This window comes from Dipodomys ordii, unplaced genomic scaffold (genome assembly GCF_000151885.1).
Source record: "Dipodomys ordii isolate 6190 unplaced genomic scaffold, Dord_2.0 Scaffold56, whole genome shotgun sequence".
In the NCBI taxonomy this organism is placed as follows: domain Eukaryota; kingdom Metazoa; phylum Chordata; class Mammalia; order Rodentia; family Heteromyidae; genus Dipodomys; species Dipodomys ordii.
The window spans coordinates 8,197,929-8,222,074 of NW_012267272.1; the positions used below are offsets into that span (position 1 = coordinate 8,197,929).

Sequence of the window (24,146 nt, forward strand, 5' to 3'; positions counted from 1 at the left end):
GGATTATGGTTTGAAGTCAATCCAGGCAGGAAAAATCTGTGACTTATTGCCAGTTAACCACCAAAAAGCTGGAATTGGAGTTATGTTCAAGTGGTAGAGTGTTAGTCTTTAGTAAAAGCAGCTCAGTGTCCAGGCCTTGAGTTCAAGCTCCAGGACTGGCACAGGAAGAAAAGGTGAAGCCCAGAAGAGGCAGAGGCCTGCCTGGCATTTCATGTAGAGTCTGTGGCTGTGCTGGGTCCACTGCTGCTGTACAATTTAGATCTAGTCATCTTTTCTTTCAGAAACAATATGTTTAGCATTACTAGAGCTTGAACTCAAGCCTCACATTCAGCATGTTTACTTAACTGGTGCTCTACTACTTGAGCCTTTTCTCCACCCCTACTTTTTTGCTAATTAATTGTGAATAGAGTCTTATGGACTTCCTCACCCTCTCCCCCCATCCCCTGGGCTGACTTTGAACCATGATCTTCTGAGTCTTAGTATCCTGACCTGATCATAGGTATGAGCCTCCTATGCTATGTCCTACTAGTTTGAACATACATTTAAAAAATCAGTTCTAGGAGAGCTGGAATCTAAAAGACAGTACTCAGTGCCCTGTATATATTTTGGGGGAGGGGGAAGCACAATTTGAGATAAGATCTCTCTGTGTAGCTCAGGCTTTTTTGAATTTATGATCCTCCAACTTTAGCCTCCCAAGGGCAGGGATTATGGGCATGTATCACCATATCTTTCTACTCTCAACATTTTTTTCCACATCTTATCAAACATGCCAAGCTACTTTAATTAATTTACTCTTTCTAAATTTAACTCTATTTACCTAAATCTGTGAAAATGGTAATACAAGTCACACAGTTCAAGAGAGATGGCTCCAATCATGTCACTGTGAGTCCCTGGGTGTCAGGGACCATCTTTTGTCTTGGGAATGATAATATCCATTCTTGTTAAAAAAATAGTACTTCTTTGTTTTTAGAAGTAGGTTGTCTATCATGCCATTTCTATTTTATAGTGATGTTTTTAAGTGATTATATTCATAAAGGTAGCTCATGTATATTGGGCTTTGCATCTTATTGGGAGTGCTTCTGTATAGTCCATGATCTCATTTGATTTAATCGCACCAGTGTCCCCCCACCCTCATTGTATAGCTGCCCAAACTGTTGTAATGATTTGCTCACCACCATCCGTTGGTAAATGGTACAGATGGAACAGTCCCAGGTTTTTGTTTTTTGACTCAAGGAGGTTTTGCACTTTTTCCAGCAACCTAGTTGTAAGTCATTTTCAAACTTGTTAGCCATCATAGTAGGATGATGTGGAATGCAAGTTTATGAGCATTTTTAAATGCAGGAAATAGCAACTAAATTTTAAATCTTATATTGTTAATATGCCTGGGGACTAAGATCTCAACTCAGAACAGATGAAAGTTTGTATGATTTACTTTTCTTATGCACGTAACAGTGCGTGGGAAATGGAACCATCTAAATATCCATTAATGCATGAAAGGAGAAAGACAATGTAGTGTAAATATAAAATTGAATATTATTCAGTTTGAAGAAGAAAATAAACTGTCATTTGTAAAAACAAGGAAGAATCTAGAGGATATTATGCTAAACAAAATAGAGTAGGTGATTGTGATAATCATTTCACAGTGTATCTGTACCTATCCAAATGTCACATAATTTTCATTTGCCAAGTATACCTCAGTAAGACTGAGTGAAGGCTTATGGTTTCCAAGTATTTTTTGGGATTTGATTTCCTTCTTCTGTAAATGATTTTGCTTTTGACAGGTGTGAGGCTGCTTTGTGTTTCAGCCAGAAAACAAATCTGAAGGCAAATCTGTGTTCTTGAATTGACTCCCATGTAACTAAATCTTTTAGAATTTGCATTCTCAGAGTTGCAGCTGTGTGCATGTGTATGTGCATGTGTGTGTGTGTGTGTGTGCGTGCATGCATGCATGCATGTGTGTGCATGTTTGCATTACTAGCTTTCTTGGGCACTACTTTGATGGTGTGGTTTAGATGTCTGAAGTCATAAAAATGTAACATGTGAGCCAGCCTACACATGACATAAGCCAAACAAAGCTGTGGAGAAAGAACAGCAGCACTTCCTGTTGCCCTCACTGCTGTCCCACTGCCTGGATTCAGCCATCTTCTGTACTCTTAGTTTAATGGTGGTTGTCCTTTTCACAACTTAAATAATAAAAATTTACTTCTGTTACTTGCTTAATCAACACTTGAACAGTAGCTTTGAATCAGATTCAACAAAGTTAGAGGATTATGTCACTTCACTCTAAATCCATTCAGTTTTATTAAGTGCAATCAGTTTTATTTTGCCATTCCTTCCAGCATTAATTTCATAACATGTTTTCAGCTTTATCTTTTGAACTATAGTGTTTGATACTTGCCTGCAGAGTCTTGCTGTGTAGATGGAAGAAATCAGTCCTTCAGTTTGCCTGCACTTCTCTCATATTCTGAATTCAGTCACCTGTTGTGTCTGTGGGAAGGCTCAGGAATCAGACTGAGAATCAGATTCAGAAGGGGTTGGAGTAGTCACACTAGAGGGGCTGGTGCTGGCCCCACCCCTCACATATCCTTTCCCACTTCGTGTTCTTGATGCCGCCTGCCTCTGCGAATGTGTCTCTGAATTGTCCCCACAAGGCCCCAAATCCTGGGTGGAGTAGCTGATTCTAGGTGATTTACCTAGAAAATAGGAAAGCTGGAGGTTGGCTAGAAAAATTCTCTCAGAATGTATGAGGAAGCATAATGACATGGGAAATATGGAAGCAAAGCAAAGTGGTATACAGAGATAAAAGGGTAACTATCTGTATAATTGGAGTTCCAGAAGATGGAAAAAAACAAAAAGAAGTAATGAAACATTTGAAAAACTAGCGACCATGAATTGCATTGAGTTTAAGATTCAGACAACCGAGCAGGGAAGGTGGCTCAGTGGTAGAGTGCTTGCCTTGCTTGCATGAGGCCCTGGGTTCAATTCCTCACCACCACATAAGCAGAAAAGGCCCAAAGTGGTGCTCTGGCTCAGGTGGTAGAGCGCTAGCCTTGAGCTGAAAAGCTCAGGGACACTGCCCAGGCCCAGAGTTGAGGCCCCACAACCAGACCCCCCCAAAAATATTAATACAACCTTGAGCCAGAGGTCTCAAAGAGAGGACATATGAGCTGGAGAGAGCCCAGCACACGTAAGCACATTAGAGAAGAATGAGAATATCAAATACAAAAGGGAATTTTGTAAAACTTTGAGAAAGGGAAGGCTGTGAATTAGATTTAAGCCAGCTGTGGTGGTGCATGCCTATAATCCCACTGCTTGGGAGACTGAAGCAGGAAAATTGCATTTTGAGGCCAGCCTGGGCTACACAGTAAGACCTTGCCTTTTACAAAAATATAATAAATGTTCATTTTCACCGGAGTGTAGAATTAAGACTTTTTCTTACATTTATTTTTGTAAACATTTTATTTTTAGTACTGTTTTTCTGGCTAGCAATATATTTTGTAAATATGCAGTGCTAATTATAAAAATGTCAATGAAGTTCAGGAGTTTGAGTATCATGAAATTGGTGATCAAATTGTGAACTATTTGAATAAAGAAAAAAATTAAACTCTCCAGTAGTTTGGAAGACTGCAATGTCACATTTAAAACTGAATTAAAGAAGATGATGTTGCAGTAATTGGAAATGATCCCAGGTGGATAGATTCAACTTGACCTGGCTGAAGTCATCTTGAGTCTTAACCATGACCACACAGAGTAAGCTGGATTGGTTTTCCCTGAATGACTTCCCAGCATACTGGAAATCAGTAATAAAATTAATAATAACCATTAGAGTGGTATGTAGAGCTTTATAACCAGATAGTAGCGCCTTTAGCTCCAGAAGCTTGCCCAGAGCCTTTGTTATTAGCTTAAAATGGACCATGTGCGTGGCAGATCAGATAAAATCACTTTTGTCTTATTACATATTCTTCTGCATCTAGCCCCAAGTCTGGGGATCTCTTTGTTCTGGCTTCTGCCAGTAAACTGTACTCTTAATAAATTGTACTCTGTACAGTCCTCAACCTGCCTGCTTCTTTCCTTTTATCTCACCATAACCTGGAGTTGGTTCTCACACACCGAGGCCAGGTTGTTTTGTAACAGGAGGAAGAAGCAGAGAAAACAACTGTCAGTGCTACAAAATGTATTAGAAATATAGGAAAAGGAAATATAAACCAAGCATTCCAAGTGAAAGCAGAATCCAGCAATGACAACTTTCTCTCAGGTAATGGAAAGGCTTAGCAGCAGATGCACATCTTAAGAATGAAGCTGAATGCTTTACTTCAATGGCTTTCTTTAGGGACAGTGGCTGGAGTGATTCTATACAACCACTGGTGAAATGGAATCAAAATTAGGGAGTGTGAAAATATTCTCCCTGTGAGCTTTCATTTCCCCCTGACATTCTTTTGTATTCAAACTCATTCCACAGAGCTAGGAAGTAATACCAAGGGGAAGCTGATGTACTGAGAAATGCTGTTTTGGGGGGACGTAGGAGAGGGTTTGCAGGAGGTTGTTAGGAAATACCAAGAAAGCTAATGGGTATGAAATTTCTTCTCAGAGAAATGAAATACCATTTGTTTATATATTCAATGAATAAACAATAGCAGTTTTAGCTCGGTGCTGGTGGCTCATGTCTGTAATTCTAGCTACTCAGGAGGCTGAGATAGAAGGATTGTGTTGAAAGCCAGCCTGGGCAGGAAAGTCTGTGAGACTCATCTTCAGTTTATCACAGAAAAAGCTGGAGGTGGAGCTGCGGCTCATAGTGGTAGAGAGCTAGCTTTGAGCAAAAGGAGTTCAGGTGTAGCCTAGGCCCTGAGGTCAAGCTTGAGAATCAGCAGAAAAAAAAGTTTTATGTATTTAAAAGTAGATTTAAAAGTGCTTTACTTTTAATGGTACTGTAGCAAATCACCACAACCAGCTTACAACAAGACAAATTTATTTTACTATACTATAGGTGTAAAGTTCTTCCCTGGGGCTTCTTTAATGAGGGCACATTCTCTACTCTTTAGGACTTTATCCGTATGACCTAATCACCTACAAGGTTCCTGCCTTGTAGGGGATTGGGTGTCAACCAATGGCTTTTAGGGGATGTGCACATCTAGAGTATAGTGGTACCAGGATTTTTTCTCAACCATAGAACAGATGCTGCTTTTCTTCAAGCTTGGTTAGGACTCCCTGCGTGGCTCAGGCTTGTTTTTACCCTGTGCCTCATCTGAGACGTGTGTCTCCAGCTCTGCTGCTGCTCTGGGTGGCTGTCCTCCCTTGGTCTGGTGGCATCTATCTGGCTGTAGAGCTACAAGGCTCCTTTTTGGATTTGATTCACCGTTGTCACTGTTGTGGAGTTTCAGACTTCTCACTCCTCTTCGATCTCTCTCTGTAGAATACTACAATCTGAGGGCAGCTCAGCTATGGAAAAGGTAAGGGACACGCAGGGCCTTAGCCACAGTGAGAGCTTAAACTCCTTTGGATGATAGAGGGGCGGCAGGAAATAGGAGCCAACAGCCCTTAAGAGGTCATTTATTCTCCCATTATCTGAAGGCTAAAAGCATGGGGCTCAGAAGCTGACGTTTTGGGATTCTGTTCTAAGCTCTGATAACTGCCAGTTTTCGGTACTGTTTAACCTCAGATTTTGTCCTTTATAAAAGTAAAAGAATGTCAAAGATTTTTAATGAGCATTATTTGTGATAACAAATATATCCCAGTGTAGTGTCATAACACCTCTGCATGTCATCGTAGTGTGTGTGGTGGGCACAGACTCAAATAAAGAGACACAGACTGCCAGGGTGCTGCACCCGAAGATTCCTGCTTGATTTTATTTTGCGTTTGGGGAGAAGATGGGCTTGTGTACTCAGTAGCAGTGGGATGCAGAGGGAGAAGTAGGGTGCTACTTTCCCTTGTCCTTAGTGGTGTTCTCAATCCAGGATATGTATCTATGGACATTGGTGTAGATGCCGACGTCCCCTCCCATGAAGTGTCCAACTTCGATTCCCTGGAGCTGGTTGTTACAGATGACAGTAGCAACTGCCACCTCCTACCAGACAGGAGGAAGAGAGAAAAAGAGAGTGTTAAATCATCCCCATCTAGGAATCCTCCTCAGTCCTGGCCTTAGCTGAGCTCCCTGGAGAAACAGTGTGCTTGGTTGGGAACACTGTACTGAACTGGGGGACAGGAAGCTTGGGTCTTTTTCTCTAGCCTTGCTCTAACCAGCTTCTCTAGAAATCATATGTCAAATGAACCAAATCCCAATTATTTGAACTGATGAAGTCAATCCCAACTTGTGAGAAAGTTTTGATTTTTTTGTGAATTTATTGATTCATTTTTATTGATTTCCTAAACTAGAGACAATTTGAGTTGGATGGGGAAAAATGTGAGATGGTAGAACTATTGAAAGCTGGCAGGTCTGTTTGGATCTCAGCCTTTCCTGTTTTTGGTGGTATCAGGTAAATTCATTAGCTAAAGAGAGCTTGACCCATCTAGCTATGCAACAGTATACCCTGATTCCTTGCAGATTTTGATTTTTTTTAAAAAGCAGTGCCCTTTGTTCCTGTATTTTGCTTGTAGTTGTAGGACTTGTAACAAAGTCTTATGGACGGGAGGTAATATACTTAATGAAGCTCCCTGGTAAGGAGTCTGCACATCTGAAGAAATGTTAAGTGTCTTTGCTTTGGCCTTGACAAATTATTAAAAAATATTTATAAATTAGAGACATTTTGTAGCATGGTTCGTTAACTGGACACATCTAAGCAAATGAACACTGATTGCAGAGAAAAAAATTACCCCCAAAATTCGGCTGAATACTTTGACGAATTTAATGCATAGGGAATTCCTGTGGGTTCTTCCTTGTTCGGTTTTCTGGCATTCTGCATCGGTCATCACAGGGGCTTCTAGGTTCTGTCTGAGGTCAGGATGTCTGCCTGAGGGAAGATGGAAAAAAACCCAGTTCTGTTCATATTGCTCTTTAAGTTCTCACCCCCACCTTGTTTCAATGGGTCTTTTTATGTATACACATAAAGAAAATAAGGAATGAGAAAGGGTAACTATGAACTTGGGCATAGTTATGGGAGTTAATCCTAAGGATTGTGAAGTAGCCATTAGGTGTCTTTGTAATATAGTTTCCTTTCTCCTCTGTGTCTACTCTTGGAGGAAGAAGAATTGATCTATCTCAAGCTCTCCTTGGTGTCCTTTATGTAGAAAATGAACATGTGTGAAAAATCAGGTCACAGTCTCCTTAATATGAATTGTGCCTCTGAGAATTAGGAATGGTCTGGCCTCTGTACAGAGTCACATGGCCTGCTGCAGGTAGAGCCACTACCTGCTAAAGCTCCAAAGCATCAGCAGGACAGTAGAAACTCTGGGAGTGGAAGAACATTGGATTTTTGGGCAGGTCTCCTTTTGCTAGCTGCACACCTGTGGCTTCTCCCATGGGTCTTCACCCATTCTTCTTTCCTCTTTCCTCCTAGCTCTGAGGACACAGATGTTCCGCTTCAAGCATAGCGGATGACATTAATTTACTGTGGGAGGAGTACTTACCACTGTTTTCCTGGCTCCAGTCGATACCTGAGAGCATGCAGACAGTGCCTGGCTGGACATCACTAGAGGCAATGGGAATGGTCTGGACTTTGTGGTTGAGGACGGCAGGATTAGCCAGCCTGATGAGCATGAGGTCATCCTGGGGCGCTGAGTGGCTGGAGTTCCAGTAACGGATGATCTGGATGGGGCTGATGGTCTGCTCTGTCCCATCTCTGATTCTGCTCTTGAAATTTCCTAGCATCACCTTCAGATTTCTGGAGGGAGAAGGGGTTAGAAGTATGCATCATGATCACATTATTACCACTACCACCATTATCATCACTAAGATCAGATACTGTAGTGACTGCTTTATCTAGTTTATTTAATCTATTCACAATGAGTTTGTGCAGTGATTCTGTATTTATTCCTATTTACAGATGAAGTCATAGAAGCACATATACATACATGGTGGAATCCTTTGAATACCATGTTTTAATGTGGTGTTCCTAAGTGGTCAAGGTGAAAATAACACATGCCAAATAAATAGGTTTTTCCATCATCTCCCCATCTCACCTACCCAGATCAGGAAATTTCCATTTCAGTGAAAATGGAGGAATAGAAAGATCTGTTAGATATTTTCTGATTTTTCACTAGATTCACTGTCCTGTCTGTATTCTGCTCTACACTTTTGGACAGGGACATGGGAATTAAACCAATGGGCTGTGGCTTCTGATTGGAAGTGCCAGTGGTGGGTGGAAGGAGAGGGTGAGTTCAGGGTATTTATCCTCTCTCTGCCTTGCATTGCTGCAACTCTGCCTGTGTCCGTTGACAGAGGTTATTTTTTACATGAGAGCATCTCTTCAGAGAAGTGCCTCCCTCTTTCCATTGAAGCCACTCTATTCTTTCCTTTCCTCTTGCTTTGTGAGGCCTAGGGATGGTCACTGCATTTTCCCAATATTAGCTTTAGGAACACAAAACGAATCTTTATTTTTTCTGAAAATGTCTCCATCCTTTTCCAATTACTTCCTGAAAAAGAAAAAGGCAGCTCCTCTCAATTTACTCAGTTGAGTGCACTCTCAGTTACTGTGGGGCCCTCCACTGATAAAATGCAATTGTATCTCAGCAGGGGGAGTGCTGAGAAAGGGAGGTGAGGCAGGAGGTGTAGGGTCTAGGGGCTCTCAATAGTAGCTGGCTGTGTCTTTAGGTGAAGGACTCTGCTGCACACTGCAAGAAGCATCCCTGCTCTGGCCTCTACTGTTTCCTGATGATGATAACAAAAATATTTTTAGACAAATATGTTTTAGCAAATGTGCTTTGGGGAGAAAGTTTCCCCTACTGAGAATCACTGGATTAGATTAAGATGATGATACTCTACTTACGGTAAATAGCAGTGAGCTGGGGCCAGAACCCAGCTGGTTTTGATGAGCACCCCCACACACGGGTTGAAGTGGGACTTAAGGTAAACCAAATAGGGAGCAGGGTCTTCCTTCTGCACAGCTGATTGGGTGACAAAAGATGTCCCTGAAAATATGAATAATGTTCTTAGTATATAGTGTTAGAACAAATAAGACAATAGTTTCTCAGTTGAAATAGAATATGGAGAATTTTAAAGTAGTAGTCCATTCATTAGGAACTGTGAATATATTTGACATTTTCCTAAAAATAGGTGAAGTAAATGATATTATTACCTCTAATATTTATAATCATTTTGGTTAGTATCATAATATTTAATCTAAGAAAAGATATAATAAGGCTCATTTTACTGCTTGTAAATTGATTATTTTCTTGAAAAGCAATTTTGAAACAGGCATTAAGAACAGTACTGGATTTAACCAGGCTCTGATGACTCATGCCTGTAATGTTAGCTACTGAATAGCCTAAGATCTGAGAACTGAAGGTTCAAAGCCAGCCCAGGAAGGAAAGTACATGAGATTCTTATTTCCAGTTAACCAAAACCATGCCAGAATGGAGCTGTGGCTCAAGTGGTATAGCACTAGCCTTGAGCTAAAGAGGTCAGGGACAGTATTCAAGCCCTGAGGTCAAGCCCCAGTGCCAGAACACACAGGAATCGAAATAGTAGTGGACTTGCAAATTTTGAAATTTTCTGAATGCCAGTATGTATTCCTGGCTATGGAAGTGTTGTCAGAGTATGTGATTATTTCAGAGCCTCTGCGTTGAAGGCATTTTTCATTTGTGACTTTTTATTCATTTTTTTAGCTTAAGTAGTTGTACAAAGGAGTTTATCTTAAAAATGTTGGTTAATTTTGTAAATTAATAGCTCTAAAGTTGAAATCATTGGGATTTATATTTTTTATTTTGCTTGATTATTTATTTTGGTATTTATTTATTTTATCACTAAGTGTTATCTGAGGACATCTACTAAGCGTTAATAACTTGTTCCTACCTTGTGGCCTGATTCCCACAAATCCATCTAAAAGTAACAATTGAGGATAGACAAAAATAATGAGTAAACACGCTTATAGCACTTTTTATTGTAGCACAATATTGGAAGTGTAATTGACTGAAATGTGATTGTTGGACATTGAAATAGAGAAAATGTACTAACTTTGTAGAACATATTTATACAACATTAAATAGTAAAATATTAATATTAAATTATAACAACTGTAATATGTACATATAATATGACTTGTCTAAAAACAAGAATAAAGCACACAAAAACAAGTCAGGGAGTAAATTGAAAGTATTGACATACATTCAAGAAGTGAGATTATGACATATTTTTCCTACTTTAAATTTCCAGATTTTCCAATATAACCATATAACTTTATAATTGAAATATTTAGAAAAGATTTAGAAAATAAAGGCTTGTAGCATCAGAAATAAGATTCTGTTCTTGTCTGCTCTCAGCACTCTTTTTGATCCTCTCAAGTCTGGGCTAGTACTTCCCCTTATACAGATTTATTTAATCTTCATAACTCTACTGGAGGTAGTAAATACTTCCATTTGAATGAAGAAATCGTAGTACAGACGGGTTAACATGCCCAATGCTACACAGATAACTAACATAGTCTTGATGGGCTGGGGAAAAAGCCCCAGGAGCAAATTCTGCAATTAGAAGAACATCATGGAAGGCAGGGACAACAGGCGCTAGGACCCGGTATTTGACCTCTTGTTTAAACCTTTGCAATTCCCCGAACTGTATGGCTTTGGAAACAGAGAATAACAGAAGTCAGTATAGTTGACTGATATTCTGATATGGCTCTCTGACCTTGGGACTATATTGGGACTTGAATAGATGGTGTGGAGGCCCATAACCTCTGGCATAACTAGGAGTGAGCACTCATTATTGAGAGTTCTTCAAGTATGTGCCGTAACCTACCCCACCGCCTACCACTAGAAACAAAACAGTCTTCCTTGACTCTTCACATATCCACCCACCTGCCCCATACCACCTATTTGAAGTGCCTTACAGCACAGAGTAGAAGGTCTTACATACATACCAGCAAGGATAGTCAAGTAGAAAATAACTTTCATGGTGGTTCAGCCTTCCCCTGTGAGGTGTAGATGAGCAGTGTGTGGAGTTCTCAGCTCAGTTGTCTCCTTAGGGACATTAGAATCAGTGGGTATGGGCAGGTGTGGGCCCTACTGGAACCAGTGGGCATGGCCAGGCCTGGGGCACTACAGAGGTCAGTAAGTATGGGCAGGTGTGGGGGTATTATCAGAATCAATGGGTTTGGGCAAGGTGGGGATGGAGGCACTGGGTGGGATTGGAAAGCAGCTCTTGCATAAACAGGGAAGGGAAATGTCTCCAAGCAAGTAGGAGCCTGCTGTTTTCTAGGGAAGGCAGAGGACTGTGCCTCTGTTGGGGTATAACAGGCAAGGAAAAAAGGAGCTTAACCCTTAGACTCTGGGATCCAGATCCCTCTACCTGCTGCTCTTCCTAAATTAAGCAGAACGGCTTGAATATAGGCTCAGTTATCTTCTCTGCAGAGTTTCAGAGGCAAAGACCACAAGGGAATAGAATTTTCCACCTTCATTCAAGGAGACAGTGTCCCTAATGTTTGCTCTGACACCCTGATGGGTAGTTGTGCTCCTCCTGGCCCCTCCCATCTTTGTTACACTAGTTTACCTCCCTTTAACCACTATTTCATCACTCAGTCAGCAGTAGCAGCAGCAGGGGGCTGTGTTGTCCTGATTATTGGCTTTGAGCTAAGGCCATGAGGAAGTGAAAAGCATGCATGGAACAGTTAATTTTCTCCACAGCTGGGGAATGGTGCACATTCTAGACACCATTAGATCTAACGTTGAATATGTGTTAGTGACAATTCAGAAGGGGGTACTTCCAAGTGCTTTTTACATGAAGAAAGATTTCCCAACTTCAATAGAAAAATCACAGTCAGATTTGGATAATTGGTAGATTTTCTCAACTTTTCTTGCTAGAGCACACACTAAGGAGAAAAAGAGCAGTACAGTAAGAGCTAACAGTCATCGGGCACTTAGTGAATCCAGATTCTGTCCCTTTTTTTTAAAGGCAGTATGCTAATTCTGTATATATTGCTGTGTATGCCTAATTGATTAATTTTTCTTTGGAATAATTGTAAATTGTATTGCACTTTTAGTTTGGTGTCTGTATGTTCATATACTGAAGTGTGATTTTTATGTCAATTTGTGAATCTTACATCCTTCAACCTTAGGTTGCGTGTTTGTGTGTGTGTGTGTTAGATTGTGTGTAGTAATCATCATCTACATCTCTCTATATCTATCTATCTATCTATCTATCTATCTATCTATCTATCTATCTATCTATCTATCTATCTATCTATCTATCTACCTATCTATCTATCTATCGAGAGCAAGAGATAGAGATCCTTTCCATTTCTCTGTTGTCCCTGCCATATTACTAGAATGGCTAGAATTTATAATACTATACTGAATAAGTGAGACCATTGGACAGTGTTGCTTTGTTTCAGACTAGGAAGAAAGTATTCACCTTTTTCACTATTAACTGATGTTATGTAGTTTTTGTAGAAGTTTTTGTTGTTTTTGTTGTTGTTAGTCATGGGGCTTAAACTCAGGGCTGGGCACTGTCCTGGAACTCTTTTGCTCAAGGCTAGCGCTCTACCACTTTGAGCCAAAGCACCATTTCCAATGTTTTTTTTTTTTTTGGGTCTGGTCGTGGCCTGAACTCTGGGCCTGGGCGCTGTCCTTCAGCTCTTCAGCTCAAGGCCAGCACTCTACCACTTGAGCCACAGCGCCACTTCCAGCTTTATTCTTTTTTGCTTATGTGGTGCTGAGGAATTGAACCCAGGGTCTCATGCATGCAAGGCAAGCACTCTACCACTGAGCAACCTTCCCAGCCCCGATTTCCAATTTTTGAGTGGTTAATTAGAACTAAGAGTCTCATGGGGACTTTTCTGCTTGGGATGGCTTTGAACCATGATCCTCAGATCTCAGCTTCTTAAGTGACTAGGATTACAGGTGTAGAAGCTTAATCTTTCCTAGCTCACTAAGAGATTAAAAAAAATGAGTGGGTTTTAGCTTTGCTGAATAATTCCCACTCCCTGTACCCATAGGCAGAATGGAGCGTTTTTCTTAGTTTATTGATATGGTGGATTTACTGATTTTCAAATATTGGATTAGATTTGCAAACCTGGAATAAGCCCTACTAGTAATGATGTATAATTCTTTTTATAAATTGAGTTAGGTTTTCTAATATTTGAAGAGGATTTTTGTGTTTAAGTCATGAGAAAACTTTTTAATACTTTTTTTTTTTTCTGGTCGTGGGGCCTGAACTCTGGGCCTGGGTGCTGTCCCTCAGTTCTTCAGCTCAAGGCTAGTGCTCTACCACTTGAGCCACAGGGCCACTTCTGGCTTTTTTCTTTTTGCTTATGTGGTGCTGAGGAATCAAACCCAGGGCCTCAGGCATGCAAGGCAAGCGCTCTACCACTGAGCCACCTTCCCAGCCCCTTTTTAATACTTTTTTAAAAGTCAAGGTAATATATGTAACAGAATTTTTCAAGGAAACCATCAAGAGCTACAGATTTAAATGATAAATTCAGTTACTTAATGGTTATATGATTACCCAGATCGTCAATTTCATCTTCATTGAGTTTTAGTGATTTGTGGGGTTTGGGGTGTGAATTCTCACCAGTAATGACTGAGAAAGTTCTTGTCTCTCATTGTACATGTTCATGTCTGGTGTTATCAGTGTTTTGATGTCAAGCATTGGGAGTGTAAGTCTATTTAATTGTTTTAATATACAGTTCTCTAAGCCATATGATGTTGAATATCTTTTTGTGCACCTATTTCTATATGTCTTTGGTGAATTGTGTCTGTTCAGACATGTTGTGTATTTTCAGATATGTTTTCTTTTTTTGTTGCTTTTGAAAACTTAGGGAAGTTCTTTGCATATTTTGGATGGTGGTTCTTTATCAGATGTGTATTTTGCCAATATTTTCTCCCATTGAAATTCTTGAGAATTTTACATCAACTTTCAGGATTTACTTTTTTTCTTGTAATGCCTTTGATATTGTTAGAATGTTCTTCATAGTTTTCTTTTCTGAAAGACACTGTAAAGAATATTTTAATTTCTTTCTTTGATGCTTGGTAGAATTAAAAAAAATATTTGTATTAGCTATAGTTGTCCACAGGAGTTGCCATTCAACAAAGCAGCTTATGAGTACAATGCATCTTGATCAAGGTCATCCCTGTCAACATTCTCACCCGTCCCTCCCATCCACCCCTTCTCTTACTCTTCTTACTTTTGTAGGATATGCATTGAGTTTTGACTGCATCTACCCCCTCCTTTCTTCTCTCCATTTTCTCCTTCCTTGACTCCATCCTATCCCTTTAAGTTCTTGTTTTCTTGAAATACAGTAGATTTAAGGAAGAACTCAATATAATTATTTAGAAAGGCAAAACATTGTCCAACAAAATAAATACCAGGAAACAGGTATTTTGTAGAATTAATGAAAGAAAACATTTGAGTTTGTTGCTTTCTTTTTGGAAGGTTAGTAACTACTGACATGATTCTTTTAAGAGATAGTGTATTTATTTTACCTGTCCTTATGTGAGTTTTACTAGATTGAATCTAATAAGGATTGAATCTAGGATCTAATAAGGATTAGATTGTTCCAAACTCAAATTTGTAGTATTGAGTTTTAGGATATTCTTTTGTGATCATTTTAATGTTCACAGGATCTGTGGTAATTTTTTAAAAAGAATTCCTAGCATTTGCTATTTTGCCTTCTTTCCATTTTTCTTGGTTAGCCTATTAGCAATGATTTCTCTATTTCATTGATTTATTAATTTCCTGTTTTCAGATTTTGATTTCTATCATTAACTTCTATTTGTTTCTTCTGCTTATTTTGAATTTAATTTGCTTTGTATTTTCACAATAATGGAGTGGAAGATTAGGTTATTGATTTTAGTTTTTTTCCCCTTTTCTAAATTATACATTCCGTACTTTAAATTTCCCAGTAAATACTGTTTTAGATGTACTCCACACATTTTGGTATATTGTATTTTCAGCTTCAGTAGTTAAAAATATTTTAAATTTATTAATATTTTATTTTCCTTGACTTTTATTATTTAGCAGTGTGTTGCATAATCTCAAAATACTTTGGGATTTTCTAGCTTTCTTTTTATTATTCTTTTGTTGGTTGAAAATACCTTGCATAATTACTTCTTTTACATTTGTTGAGTTGCATTCATTTCAGGCCAGGCTATCTTGCTGGGTAGACCAAGTTTCTGGTCTTATATTAAAATCTTTGATAAGGCTCTGCTAGGGATAGGTACGAGCATACATACAAAGGACCAAGGGAGGGTGAATGAGCGTGAATGGTCAAAGAACTTTACAACCATACATAAAAATGCTTTAAGAAGTGGATGTTGGGGAAAGCGATACAGGAGATGAGTCTGATTGGGGTACATTGTGTGCTTGTATGGAAATGTCACAATGGATTCTTTTTTACAAAAATATATGCTAACAAAATATTGCTTTTAAAGATCTTGATATTAATGTTAATCTCCTACATGTAGTTATTGTTTTCTCAACATTATTTGTTGAAAAGACTATCTTTTCTCCAGTGTGGGGTTTTGCTCTCTTTGTCAAAAATAAAAGCACACTATAGTAGTGTGATGTTATTTCTGGACTTTCAATCGATTCCATTGTTCTGTGTGTGTGTGTGTGTGTGTATGTGTGTGTGTGCGCGCGCATGTGTCAGTATTGCATTGTTTTTGTTACTGTGGCTCTGAATGGTTCTGGAATTAGGCATTTGTGATACTGCCACCATTACTCTTTTTGCTCAGGGTTGCTTTGTCTATTTAAGGTTTTTTTGGGTGCTATTACTGTAAAGAGTGACAATGGAATTTTGATGGAATAACATTGAGCCTGTAGATTTTCACAATGCTAATCCCACTGTTCAGGATCCATGTCATCTTTAATTTTTTCCAATGTTTTATAGTTTTTATTGTCAAAGTCACCTTCTTAGTTAGATTTGTTCCTAGGTATTTTTTGAGGCTATTATGAATGAGATCATTTTCCTGATTTGTTTCTCAGTTTGTTCATTATTGATATATAGAAACTGATTTTTGTTTGCTGAGTTTGTATTCTGCTCCTTAGCTGAAAGTGTATGTCAGATCTTTGGTTTATCATACAGAGCTGTCACTATATTAAAGTATGCTAATCTTACCATACTCAGAATTGCAAGAAATTATCAAGAAAACAAATGCTGGTGAGGATGTAGGGAAATGGAACCTTATACACTTATTATGGAGGTTCCTTTAAAAAAAATCTAAGAGAAGTGTATAGCAAGATGCAGGGCACCAACATCAAATAATTTGGGGAAGGGAAGGGAAAAAACAAAATGCTTAAATAAGGATACAGGTTGACCCATTGTAACAATGAGTTGTATAAAACACTATGTTGAAAACAAACTTTACAACTTTGGCAGGGGAAGAAGGGGTAAACTGTGGCGGTGGGAGGCAAGGGATGGTAGGGGGAAAACAAAGGAGGAGGCAACAATGCTCAATAGGAAATGTACTCATTACCTTGCTCATTTAACTGTAACCCCTTTGCACAGCATTTTTACAATAAAAACATACAAAAAATCTAAAGACAGAACTACTGTATGATCCACACAACTCCCCACATTTATCAAAAGGAAATTAAGTCAACATACAGTCAAGATGCTTATAGCAGCACTATTCAAAACAGCCCAAACATGGAATCAACCTAGCTTGATGAAAAAAAGAAAGTGAAATGGTAATAAGGAAAGTTTGAATGCTTAAAAATTGTGACTAGAGGGCTGGGAAGGTGGCTCAGTGGTAGAGAGCTTGCCTTGCATGCATGAGGCCCTGGGTGCGATTCCTCAGCACCACATAAGCAAAAAGAAAAAAGCTGGAAGTGGCGCTATGGCCCAAGGGATAGAGCACTAGCCTTGAGCTGAAGAGCTGAGGGACAGCGCCCAGGCCCAGAGTTCAGGCCCCACGACCGGACCCCCCCAAAAAAGTAAAATAAAAATTGTGACTAGTAGTTGGGTGCTGATGGCTCATGCCTATTATCCTAGCTACTCAGGAGGCTGAGATCTGATGATCACAGTTTGAAACCAGCCTGGGCAGGAAAGTCCGTGAGACTATCATCTCTAATAAGCTATTCAGAAAAGGCCAGAACTTGTGCTGTGGTTCAGAGGGTAGAGCACTAGCCTTGAGCAGAAGCTCAGAGACAGTGCCTGCATCCTGAGTTCAAGCTCCAGGACTAGCAAAAAAAGAGTACTACCAATTCAAGTAGTGCTTTCAGATGAAGACAACAGATTGGGCTTGAATATTAACCCCTCTTCTCTCCAAGCCCCATTAAATTAGTAATAATAGAAAATTTTAACTTAGAAAGATTAGAATGAAGAGGACAGGACATGGCAACTTGCCAGAGGTTAAAGAGTTTGAAGTAGTAAAAGTCACACTGAATCTACACACAGGAGCCACATTGTCCAAGACAAATTTAACAAAACCAATGACCTTTCTTCACCCCAAATATTATTATTGTATACTATGTATTATGTATATACACACATATATTATTCATTCATAAATAAGAATAAAATTATATCATTTGCAGGAAAATGGAGATCATTGTGTTAAGTAAAATAAGCCAAATTAAAATATTACATGTTTCATATATAGAAGGACAGTAATATGAAACAGGTTCTATTTGGGGGTGGGTACCAACAAGAGGAAGACGGATGAAAGGAGAGGGTACTGAAAGGATGCATGTGGTAAAAGTATTTTACACATGTGTATTAAAATAGAACAATAAACCTATTGAAATTGTTACAAGAAGAGAGAAGGGGGGGTAATGAGGGATGTATATATGGAAACATCACAATAAAACCCAGTGTACAACTAAAATATGCAAATAAAATATGGGAAAATTAAAATACGAGCTGATATTCTATTTCTCCTAGCAGTTAGATCAATTTTCAGAGTAATTCTTGTGCATTCTAGATGAATTGATCCATTTATCAGTATGCAATATCCCTCTTCATCACTGGTAATTTTTCCCAAACCTAAAGTTTATTTTGTCTGAATATCTAGCATATTTATAGCTTTTCTATTCATTATTGCTTTGTTGATTTTTGTCTTTTATTTTTCTACTTCTCTGATTTTGAGCATTTAAAAAGTATATATTTTTTTCTTATATCAGTGATATTGTGGCTAATTTCACTTTAGATTTGAAAACTTCAATTCTATAATATGCTTTCCATTCTGACATCTTATTTACTTGATGAGTTTATATTTAGAAAGTGTCCATATTGCCCGTTAAAATAATTTTATGACTACAGTTGTAAAATCCTTGAGATAATTTTATTAATATCACAATTCATATCAATATTAGCCTTTACGCTAGCCTTGAGCTGAAAAGCTGAGGGATAGCCCTCGGCCCAGAGTTCAAGCCCCATGATCGACAAAAAAAATAGTCTCTATTATCTTTTCTCATTCAAATTCCAGGTGTGTTTGCACTTGTCAGTAAAGATATGGAACAATTAAACCATCTTCATTATTCATTATACTCAAATTCCAATTACCAGACTTGCATTGGATTCTGCTAGCTCCTTGTTCCTTGGTAAGTAATAATGGCTACACAGTGTTCTTACTGTAATTGTTGGTATCTTTGTTCGAAGGGATTGAGGTTGAAACTCAACATTCCCTTTGAGAATTCTACAAAAATTGTGCTGGTGAGGAAATCCTAGGGTTATGAAGGTGAACTCAGCTATATAAAACTTTCTTAAGCAGTGGTTTGCTTAAATATACTTAGAAAGGCACATAGGGAATAATGCAGTATCTTACCTATAGGTATAAATAAATCCTCAAGACCTGTTTTTAATGAAGCCCATCCAAATTTACGGTTGTATGGTTATATTTAAAAGCACAGAGACATTTATGTGAGAATTCTATTTCAATATTAATTGATGATGATAAAAATGGGAATAATGCTCTTCATTAGGAGAGTGTGTAAAAATGATCGTGTTAAAAGAAGAATTAAGAAGTTAGAATAAATGATACTACAGGACATATTGTCACAGGTAAGCCCACATATTTATACAGTTAAACTTGGCTAAATTATTGTACTAAATTTTACAAGCTGTTACCAAATAACCCATCAAGATGTATCAATTTATAATCCCTAGAATTAAGATTATATTGAGTCTGTCTGTATACTTTCTTGCAAGAGGATGGCAGAAAGTTTTTATTTCAGTGTTAACCCTGTGCAAATCCCAGAAATGGCACTAACATATGAGTAGTGAGTGGTCACATTGTGAAGTAAAAACACATCCCAGCTTCTCATCTCCATGGGAACTGTGATGTTATTCGCCCTGGTGCCTTTGTTACAGCACTTGGCTGCTGGCTTCTGAGAGCTCTATTGTGCCATGTGATCACTGTTGGAGAAATGTGAAGGAAGCCCACTTGCAAATGAGGAAGTCTGAGGGAGATGAACTCTTTTTCCGAGAATCCTTATTGAGAACCAATTCCTCTCATTCAGAGAATGTAACCATGAGCCAGGTTCATTGCGCCTCACTCAGAAAAACCACTGACTCCAGAACAACTTGTCAGGCAAGGACGAAGAATTACTTGGAAAGCTAAGTCAACCAAGAAGATGGAGCCTGGTTCCAAAAGAGACCATTTGGTACAGGGGTTGCAAGCACAAGGCTTAAATAGGCCAGAATAGTTAATGATTGGGTTACTGATTGCTGATTAGAAAATCTACAACTTATATGGTAAATTCTGTTTCACAGGAATGGCTAATTTTTCAGTTTTAGGATATAAAGAGCCTCTTTTCACCAGAGAAAAGGGACAGATAGTTAAAGGCTACTTTCTCATCCCCTGTCACCTTCAGGGAGGACCAGGAGAAATGGGGAGAGGGAAATTATCTTGGCTAGATCGCTGTTTTGAACTGAGGTGGCTCCAATCAGCAATATCTCTATATAACAAAGCCAGTGAGACATTGACAGCCTATTTCTCACATTTGTGGCCTGAAAGTCAATGCTCTCTATAGTCTGCTAGAAGAAAGAGGAGTGAGAGGGTTACTCAGGTGATTCACTATTACAATTATATATCGGTTTCTTTAGATATCATCTAAGCGGTGTGTCAGGTCACACTGGTCAGGTGAGTAATTCAGTAGGAAGGAACACAAAAGAGTAAACCAATTTTAGAAGACTATTGCCAGTTTCTTTCAAGTATAGCATATATATGCCTTATGCTCAGCAATTCTAGCTATTTGCCTAAAAAAGGGAAAACAGCTTCACAGAGATTTCTGTTAGAATGTCCAGAGCAACTTAATTGAGTTTATGATGACACACTGTAAGTGATAATTGACACAATGGTTTGGTTGGGCCTCATTATACAGAGATTCTTTTTTTTGGGGGGGGTCCAGTTGTGAGGCCTGAACTCTGGGCCTGGGCACTGTCCCTCAGCTCTTCAGCTCAAGGCTAGCCACTCTACCACTTGAGCCACAGCGCCACATCTGGCTTTTGTTTCTTTTTGCTTATGTAGTGCTGAGGAATTGAACCCAGGGACTCAGGCATGCAAGGCAAGCGCTCTACCACTAAGCCACCCTCCCAGCCCTATGCAGAGATTCTTTACCTGTGAATTTACCTAATCACTAAAACTTATTGTCACCTCAAAATAGATACTTGCAGTTCTTTCAAAGTCTCCTGCTGACACACATGTGTGCACGCTGTCACTTGGTACACGTGGGATGGAACGAGACAATGCTCTAGCTTGTTTCTGCTTGCATTCTACAAATGACTGTTTTTAATGTCGCCTTTTACCTTACACGATTGTGTGTGTTTTTAGTAAGTTTGCTGATTAAAGTGGTCCATGAGCATACATCATGGTTAAATACAAGAAGGCTACGTTATGCCTGATGGGTATTAATTGCTGTGCTGTTGACTGTGAGCTCAATACTAGTGAATCAACAATGTTTTCTTTATAAAGAAGCCCCCATAAAAATAGATATAGGTGTAGGTATTGATTGGTTGATAAAAATGTAATCAGAGGCTTGTAGTATCCTATTCCTATATTTTCTGTGGAAACAATAATTCAGTATTTCCATTCTTGTCAACTTTATAATTAGCACACATAAGGAAACTCAACTGTATATTTATATGTGGGCGTGCTACTCAGTAATGGAAAGTAACAACCTCCTGATATATACAACAAGAAGTAAATGGAAGATGCCAGACACCAAATGATACCTATACTGCAAGACTCCACCCTACAGCCATCCAGAATGCCATAATCAAAATCTGTATTTAAAGAAATCCCAACTTTGTGTTGGTGCTAAGGAGAAATTAGCTGGGAAAGGCCGTGAGGAAACCAGGCAATTTTTTTACTCAGAGTTTTAATACTTATGGGACATATTCACCTGAAGATGTACTCTTTCCTTTCTTTAGTCAACGTAAACATTTGAGACCTATACATTCTTTTTTATTTTGTGGGAAAATTTCCAGGAAGCATTCCTCAGTGAGAGCATGTAGGGTAGGAGTTGCCTCTGTGGGAAAACTTTTTTTTTTTTTTTTTTGGGTCTGGTCGTGGGGCCTGAACTCTGGGCCTGGGCGCTGTCGCTCAGCTCTTCAGCTCAAGGCTAGCGCTCTACCACTTGAGCCACAGCACCACTTCCGGCTTTTTTCTTTTTGCTTATATGGTGCTGAGGAATCGAACCCAGGCCTCGAGCATGCAAGGCAAGCACTCTACCACTGAGCCACCTTCCCAGCCCTGTGGGAAAACTTTTAACAAAAAGTGCAACAAGCTAAATAGTGTGCTTCACCATCAAAAGATAGCCATAGCTGAATTCCCAGAACCTGTGGACTTCAAGACAAAAAAGACTTAGAAGGTGTGACTAAGTCAAAGCCCTTGATGTGTGGAGATGGTCCTGAAACATGGGGTGGTCTATGCATATGGTAATGCTTCTTGACCTGAATGCTGCTCTTTCTGATAGAAAACAATACTGCCAGGTTTCCAAATCCTTCCACCATCTTAGTTTCAGTCTTTGTTTTTGTTTTATGGTATGGCACATGTAAATATATATCATAGAATTAGAGTAGTTCATTTACAGAGAATATGATTTTTATATTTTTCCATTTTCTCATCCTTAAATTTGTTTTATCTACATTTTTGTTTTACTTTTCTTACCTCCTTTTGTATTATTAGAAAATTTTTATTTTCTATTTTATTCCTTCATTGGAACATTAGCTGTATCTTTTTGAGTTACTTTATGTTTGTTAATGAGATTTCAACAATTACCATGAAATTATTACTGTTTACCATGAGATAATATTGCAAAATGTTATATAAAATTCAAGAGCCTTGGAAAGATGCACCTACGTTTATATCCCTACCTATTTTATGCCTAAGCCACCTTGAGCTACGATCTTCCTACTAGTGCTTCTATATGGTCCTGATGGGCATTGTGCTTCCCTTGGAGCTGGGAAAACAGGCATGCCACGGTGCTTAGCCATTGGTTGATATGGAGTCTTGCCCACTTTTATGCCCCTGAGGACTGTGAACTGTGAGCACTCAATCTCTGCCCCTCTTGTAGCAAGGATTACAGGCTTCCGCCACTGTGCCTGGCCTTAGTTTTGCTAATGTTTTGCCCTGGCTAGCCTTGAACCAGGATCCTTCCAATCTCTGCTTATTCAATGGTTAGGATTATTGTTGTGAGGCACCACTCTAATAAATTTTATCTTCTGTTAGGCCATGAAAAAGAATTGTTTCTGTGTAATGATGTGTGATAATATAGGTTGTTTATCCAACAAGAACTTTTATCACTTCAGAAAAGGAGAGCAAGATGGAAAAGTTGGTGTGTTTGATTTGTGATGAGAAGGAAACAATTCAGAATTGGAACAGCTACAGAGAACTCTCGAGAAAAAATTGGAGTCATTTTATGTTCTGATGTATTAATTAATTGTCTCTAAGGAGACAATTACTTTGATTCCTTAAAAAGTTTCAAAGAAAGGAAATAATTAGTCCCTTGTTAGTCAGGGCAGAGAAAATTTTCAGGTGGAGAAAAGGAGTCCCTGATTTAGAAAGGCCTCCCATTTTGTCACAAATGATAGGACATTATTTATGTTATGGCTGAACAATATCCCATTATGCATATAAACTACATTTGCACTATCCATTTATTAGTGGTGGGCATCTGATTCCATGTCTTAGCCAATATGAACCATGCAGCAATAAACATGAGCAGGCAGTTATCTCTGGTGTTATAATTTAACTTCCTTTGATTATATAACCGGAAGTGGTATAGTGGTTTAGTTTTTTGAGGAATCTTCCAACCTATCTCTACGCTATTTTTACATTCTCTTCAGTACTGTATGAGTATTTTCTTTTCTCCACATCGTCATTAATGCTTGTTATGTGTTGTCTTTTGATAATAGCCATTCTAAATGGGATGATAGGATATATCATTCTGGGCTGGTTTTTTATTCCCTGGTAGCTAAGGTATTGAGCCTTTTCTCCATACATTTGCTGGCTATTTGTTAGGTCTTCTATTGAGAAGTATCCTTCATATCATTTGCCTATTTTAAGTTAGGCTATTCTTTTTTTGCAGCAATGTGACTAGAACTGAGTATATTATATTGAGTGAAATAAGGTAGACACAAAAAGACAAAAACTGTATATTCTCCTACGATGTTAGGAAAACGATCTGACTGTAGAATTGTACTTATAGAGGTGGGAGGTATGGATGGAAAGGCAATAGAGGGAGGTTGGGTGGCAATTGCTAAAACACATTTTGCAAGACTCAATCTACTACCAGAAGCTTGAATTTTCCAAATCCCTGTTGCCTAAGACTCTCATACTTGTATCCTCTGCCATGACTTTTTGAGTGCTAGAGAGAGCTCAGAGGAGTCCTGTCTCCTGGAACAGTCCTCTCTTCATGCCTTCCACTCTCTTCCTCCCAGAACATACAGGTCTAGCTAATTTCCCTCTCTTATGCAAATTAGATCACATTCACTTGTTCAGAGGGTCAAAGTAGCTCCCACATAGCCTAATAAGACTGGGGTCAGAAGACAGAGGATTAAGCATTAAGGATGACCAATATTTTTGTCAGTTGTGGGGCTTGAACTCTGGGCTTGGGTGCTGTC

At 38.8% G+C, this 24,146-nt stretch overlaps 1 protein-coding gene across 1 annotated transcript; it reads right to left on the reverse strand.

The window, feature by feature from the left end:
- Positions 1 to 5,914: 5,914 nt before the first annotated feature.
- On the reverse strand, positions 5,915 to 11,037 carry Prss37 (protease, serine, 37). Its single transcript, XM_013021569.1, has 5 exons — positions 11,004 to 11,037; positions 8,919 to 9,060; positions 7,561 to 7,814; positions 6,808 to 6,944; positions 5,915 to 6,061 (listed from the first exon to the last, which is right to left on the reverse strand). The coding sequence occupies exons 1-5, from the start codon at positions 11,035 to 11,037 to the stop codon at positions 5,915 to 5,917; spliced, it is 714 nt and encodes a 237-aa protein (XP_012877023.1).
- Between the last annotated feature and the right edge of the window lie 13,109 nt (positions 11,038 to 24,146).

What these genes read in the sequence shown, in the direction of transcription:
- Prss37 (XM_013021569.1), bottom strand. Translation starts at nt 11,037, where the DNA reads ATGAAAGTTATTTTCTACTTGACTATCCTTGCTG. An exon ending in CTACTTGACTATCCTTGCTG is followed by an intron (nt 9,061 to 11,003) that starts GTATGTATGTAA and finishes TCATATTTTCAG; the next exon opens with GGACATCTTTTGTCACCCAA. An exon ending in CTGGAGCCAGGAAAACAGTG is followed by an intron (nt 6,945 to 7,560) that starts GTAAGTACTCCT and finishes ATCTTCCCTCAG; the next exon opens with GCAGACATCCTGACCTCAGA.